The 6,153-nt window shown below is 36.6% G+C and overlaps 2 protein-coding genes across 2 annotated transcripts in view; both read left to right on the top strand.

Moving 5' to 3' along the window:
- Positions 1 to 2,622: 2,622 nt before the first annotated feature.
- Positions 2,623 to 4,063, top strand: LOC107675857 (C3a anaphylatoxin chemotactic receptor-like). Its single transcript, XM_016470350.1, has 2 exons — positions 2,623 to 2,626; positions 3,018 to 4,063. Exons 1-2 carry the CDS (start codon positions 2,623 to 2,625, stop codon positions 4,061 to 4,063), a joined length of 1,050 nt encoding a protein of 349 aa, XP_016325836.1.
- A 1,533-nt stretch (positions 4,064 to 5,596) lies between these two features.
- The window catches only part of LOC107675856 (C3a anaphylatoxin chemotactic receptor-like), a 2,684-nt gene continuing 2,127 nt past the window's right edge, over positions 5,597 to 6,153 (top strand). The window contains exon 1 of the mRNA XM_016470349.1: positions 5,597 to 5,667. Within this exon, the coding sequence (XP_016325835.1) occupies positions 5,664 to 5,667 (4 nt within the window). The 5' untranslated portion in view covers positions 5,597 to 5,663. The remainder of the gene's footprint in view (positions 5,668 to 6,153) is intronic.

The raw sequence follows: 6,153 nt of genomic DNA, 5'->3' as shown, positions 1-6,153 counted from the left end.
CTTTTTCAATTACTTTATTAAAGTAATGTAACTGATTACTTTTGATTACTTTTTGATTACTTTTCTAAATTTCTAATGAATGTTTATTTGCAACTGTTAATCATTTTCAAACATTTACACCATGCAGGGTTAACCTCATAGTAGTACTCAACACTGTCAGACTTTCAAAATCCTTCATCACTTGAATTGAGATGATCAAATTTGAACAAATCCACTACAAAATCAGACTTTAATACCGCCTTTTAATTTGAGATTGATCTAAAGTTCAATGCAGATTTAAAATCATAAGAAATAGTTTACTGATACTGTTTTTGAAACCAAATCTTTGCATAACTACAGGAAACACTGCATCTAACAATGGTTTGGAAAAAAAATAGTTGATTAAAAAATAATAATAAATAAAAGCACATACATCAACTCAAATACGGTTATCTAATAAGCATGTGTCCTATTCTGTGTACTAAACTCCTGAAACATTGGTGTATCTTTGTATACGATATTACGATAGTTTTCTCAAAATTAAGTAAAATGCTCATGAAGTGACTCTTTTTATTAGAGATTATGTTTATTTGTTCATGTACTCATATAGTGAGGCGGCAGAGGCTGAAAATACCGCGAGCTTCAGTAGGCCTATGTGTAGTAAATGAAACCGCGTGTTTGCGCCATTAATTTCCACGAGGGGCGGACTGGGAGACCCCAAACATGTAACGTTTGTAGGCATCTTCCATGGCCTACTCGTAGCCTGTTGAGGGACTTCCAGATAGGCCATGGTTGATTGTTGCCGCTGGCTAGACACTCAACAGGGATGATTCCTCTGGCTTCCCAAGATCTTGCTCCCACAAAAATGGCGTTCCATCTATCAAGCCAAAGAGTTTCAATAAAGGCTTTCTTGGATGTGCTTATGGCTTGTGTGGTATCCATAAAGCTTTTTCTGGACCTAAGACGCTTTATTGGCTTTTGGTGGGAGAAGAGCAGATGCCTTTCATCTGTCTCTGCAGTGGTCCGTTCCTCATTGCTAATAGCAGTTCTTCTTATATCTGGAGGTGCTATTCCGGCCAAGGCATGTAGGCAGGGTGTGGGAGTAGTTTTTATACAGCCAGTGATTATCCGGCATGTTTCATTGAGAGATGTGTCAATATTTTGTGCATGGCATGATCTACTCCAGGTAGAGCACACGTATTCTGCTACAGAGTAGCATAGTCCAAGAGCTGATACTCTAATTGTGTTTGGGTCAGCTCCCCATTTACTGTTGGTTAATTTCCTGAGAAGATTATTTCTTGTGCTGATCTTTGATTTCAGTCTGATGATATGCTCTCTATAGACCAATTTAGAGTAGACGTCACAGTTACGTCACTGACAAGCTCTTGTAATATGCGGAGAACATTTTGAAAATGACATCTAATCAATATAATTTATAATCTTTTTAAACCTAACTATTTTGTACCGTATCTGTGAAATTCTCTAGCCATAAAGGCTATCTCTCCTGGGTTTTCTGCAACCATGATGTGCGCGCATCCTGAATGTTTACAAACCTATAATTGGTCTATAGGACAGCGTACGATCTAAGGTTTTCCAGTTCTAGTCCGTCCCATATTACTTTCAGCTGTCTCTTTACATGTTTGTTATTAAGATGGACGCTGCAAAGTTGGGTTTTACTCGGATTTGCCTTGAGGTGGTTTTCCTGATAATATACAGACATCTCTGATAGGGCCTTTTCTATAATAGTTTCAATGTCTGGGAAGGCCTTATGCTGAGTTGTTAAACACAGATCGTCAGCATAGATAAATCTGCTGCATTTGGATGGCAGGGGTTGATCATTGGTATATATGTTAAAACAAGGTCGGGGCAAGTACGCTGCCTTGGGGGAGGCCATTCTTCAGGTTGAACCACCGGCTCTTTTTCCCATTGAACATCACATAAAAAGTGATGCACATAGAGAGCCTCCACGTGGCGCATCCTGGAAACTCTGACTAACACTCAGAGGCCAATCTCTATACAACCTACGACTACAAGTTACATGTATGATTATGTATGATTATATTTTCTAGAATTTTCTATACTTCATAAATATGACCCAAAACATCATCAGATTTTCAGTGACTTTGGAAAAACTTCAGAAAGCAGTACTTATGCAATTGATTTCTGAGTTTCCTGTCAATGTGATAAGTCATCCTCTCTTACTCTTAAAACGATATTTAACCAAGTGATATGGACCAGACCAGTTTCCAATCAACTCGCAGTACAACACAGAAAACTGGTAAGGTGATTGACCTTTTTACTTAAAGCTCTTTTTAGTTTAAATGTTGAGCAGGTTTAACATTTCTTGCAATATCTTCTTATTCATTTCCACTTTTTATTTGAGTTTTTTCAAGGGTTAGTTTAGTTAATTTCTTGCTTTGTTTTTTCCCTCACATTTATTTCCTTGATGCTTTCCAAATTAATTAAATTGATTTGTGCCTTTAACAGCCCTTAACCATCACCCAAAGCACCTTATGTATTTTGAAAATCATTCGAATTAACTTGAAATATTGATAATGCTCAGTTACAGATATTGATTTATGGATTTTCGTTATTAATTATTTTGTCTATATTTTTTTAGCCTCTTCAACAAATAAAGTCAAAATGGGTAAGTACAGCTGTTTTTCCTACTAAAATGACATAGCAGTTTCATTGAACAACATTGCAAAATATTCTTTAGCAATCTTCCACATTTCTAGTGAAATATCGAGATAAACAACGAATATGCATAGGCCTACTTCCTTTGTGTTTCTGTCACAGACTTTCAGTTATTTTGTCTTAGCTTCTTGTTTCATAGACTTCTAGTTTGTTTTCATAAGTTCCTATTGTCCTTTGTTCCCACCACGTATTAGTTGTCATGGATGTTTTGTTATTAGTTTTCTCATTTGCCCTGTATTTAAGTAGCTCTATTTCACCTTTCAGTTGATGGTTGTTGTTCATTGGCTTTCATCTTTGGACTGACCAATTTCTAGCTATTTATTTTTTTCTTTTTACTTTAGACCAAACCGTAGCCCCATCAACCAACAGCACAGATGCCACAGTGAAATACTTAAAGAACATCAATGTTTTCCTGCACTGCATAATATGTGTGCTTGGTGTTGCTGGCAATGGAATGGTCATCTACATCGCAGGCCTCAAAATGAAAAGGACCGTCAATACCATTTGGTTTCTGAACCTGGCGGTAGCTGACTTCCTGTTTTCATTTTTCCTGATCTTTACTATAATTTATGAATATCGCGATTCAGATTGGCCTTTTGGTGACTTTATGTGCATGTTGAGTAGCCTGGTGACTGTGCTGAATATGTTTGCCAGCACTTTCCTGCTGACAGCGATCAGTCTGGACCGTTGCCTGTCCACCTGGGTGGTGGTGTGGGCCCGGACCAAACGAACCGTCCTGAAAGCGAGGATAATTTGCCTGTTTATTTGGTTAGCTGCAGTTTCCTGCAGTCTACCTTTAGTCATCTTTCGGAAAACGCATTCCAATTCTCCGCAACAAACCCTGTGCATACCTGGCTTTTCAAGTCTGGACGCCTACAAGAGGGTGGTAGTGTTCCGTTTTGTGGTGGGTTTCCTCATCCCGTTCGTCATAATTTTGGCTTCCTACATGGCAATCGGAGTACGAGTTAAGCGCCTCAGGAAAGACAATAAACTAAAACCCTTCCGTATTATCCTAGCAGTAATCCTGGCCTTCTTCTTCTGCTGGCTTCCCTTTTATATTTACAAATTTCTCGAAGTGTCGTTGTATGAAATGTATGATGCAGACACATCAGATGAGCTGACCAGCTTCCAGAATGTTTTCGACCAGATGGGGCTCTTCATAGTCAGTCTTGCCTACTTGAACAGCTGCCTGAATCCCTTCTTGTACGTGTTCATGTGTGAAGAGTTTCAGAAAAAGCTCAAGCAATCTTTGGTGATGGTGTTCGAGAGCGCATTCGCAGAGGAACACCTGGCTCTCCTCTCGCAACATTCCCATTCCCAACGCAAATCTCATTCCCAGAGTGGAACGGGACCAAGTCTGACCCAGTCTTTGACGCTTGAGGGTTAAACATTCATAATGCCACATGTGTATTTAAATTAAATAACATATACAAAAAGGAGAAACACATACAGTTTAGCATAGAAGCGGTGTAGACAAAACATTAACAGTGTGTTCTGCATTCGTTTTTTTTTTAATTGTGAGATGGAAGCTGATGTGCCAACCATACTGTGCCATAAATATATAAATAGCTGGAATGCATGCCTCATTCATTTGCACTGATGTCAAGAAATTGGTAGTTGTATTGCGTATTTGTTTTTATAATGAACTAAAATGTGTTTTTGCTTTTGATTTGCAAGAAATCCCATATAAATGAAAGAGAATGTTAACTAAAATGTGATTTTTTGTCTTTGCAAGAAAAGTAACTACATTATAAAAATAATTTTGTGATTTTATTTCTATTTATTTATGTGTGTGTGTGTGTGTGTGTGTGTATGCGTGGATTTTTGTGACAAATGACATAAATTTGTATAATGACAAAGGTATGACACAGGTATTACAAGGAGAAGGTGACTTTTCAGGACATTACCCCATGTCCCCACTTTTCAAAACGCTTATAAATCACACAGAATGGAGTGTATTGAAAATCTGAAATAACACAAAGTTTCCTGTAAGGGGTAGGTTTAGGGGTAGGGTTGGTGTAGGGCAATAGAATATACAGTCTGTACAGTATAAAAACCATTACGCCTAATCGTGTGCGTGAGTGTGTGCGCGTTTTTGTGACAAATGAGGACATAAATTTGTATAATGACAAGGGTATAACATAGGTATTACGAGGAGAAGGTGACTTTTCAGGACATTACCCCATGTCCCCACTTTTCAAAACGCTTATAAATCACACAGAATGGAGTGTATTGAAAATCTGAAATAACACAAAGTTTCCTGTAAGGGGTAGGTTTAGGGGTAGGGTTGGTGTAGGGCAATAGAATATACAGTCTGTACAGTATAAAAACCATTACGCCTATGGGATGTCCCCACTTTTCACAAAAACAAACCTGTGTGTGTGTGTGTGTGTGTGTGTGTGTGTGTGTGCAGACATATACATATTTTTATAGATTGTCCAGACAACAAGAAAAATTAAGTTTGATATAGTTAATATTAGTAAGAAAAACTGGTTCTGTGGTAGAATGACAGCAGATTCAATGAATTACATTTTAAATATCCGGTAGCAATTCTCCGTATTGCTACTGAAATATCAAGATAAACAATAAACACGCATACTTGTCTTTGTGCTTCTAGCCTTTAATGTTTGCTTTTTACTTCATATTGCCATCCAATGACAGTATCAAACAGCAAGAATATTCTAGTGTGGCAGGAAAGACTCTGCTGTAGGAACATGCCCACTACTCACTGTGAATAGAAAAAACAATAGAGTAAGCTGTAAAAAAAAAAATGTAATCATGTAATCAAAATAAAGCTGTAATCATTTCATCATGTGGGCTTATGGTGCCACATTTTAGGACCTTGTCAGTAAAAATGAGAAATTAGCCTATAGAGATGTAGTACCAGGCTTTGCAGTTTGGTATAAAACCAACAGTCTGTCAACAGGAACAAGAAGACAGAGCAAGATCAAGACCTGGCTTGTCCCTGTGCATCAACAGCTCAAAAAATGGGTATGTGTATATTACATGTTTTTTTTATAGCTCTCAGAGTGTAGTAAATGGAAAACTGTGTAACATACAATCAATGCACACATAAAGTGCATTGTAAATATAATATGAACAAGTCATTGCAAACATGTTTTTTCCATTACTTAACATTTTTAAAATAATGTAAACAATTTCAACTTCATTGTTTAAGTTATTCGAGATTCAACTAGGCAAGATAAAAAAAAAAAATGTAATTAATATGACTTTTTCCAATTTGATTATTCTCAAGCATTTAAGGCAGCAACTGAACTTACATTTTTAAGTTAAACTAGGTAGATTTAAAGAAAACACTTTGACAATATAATATAATATAATACTATAATATAATAGGTGTTGTTGAATAGCCTATACAAAATACAATACAAATACAGTGTTTCTGCCAGCTTGTTTCTGCCACTAAATATATATATATATATATATATATTATTTATTTATTTATTTATTTTTTTT

Source organism: Sinocyclocheilus anshuiensis, unplaced genomic scaffold (assembly GCF_001515605.1).
Source record: "Sinocyclocheilus anshuiensis isolate Anshui unplaced genomic scaffold, SAMN03320099.WGS_v1.1 scaffold1832, whole genome shotgun sequence".
In the NCBI taxonomy this organism is placed as follows: domain Eukaryota; kingdom Metazoa; phylum Chordata; class Actinopteri; order Cypriniformes; family Cyprinidae; genus Sinocyclocheilus; species Sinocyclocheilus anshuiensis.
This window is presented reverse-complemented; position numbering and strand designations above follow the sequence as displayed.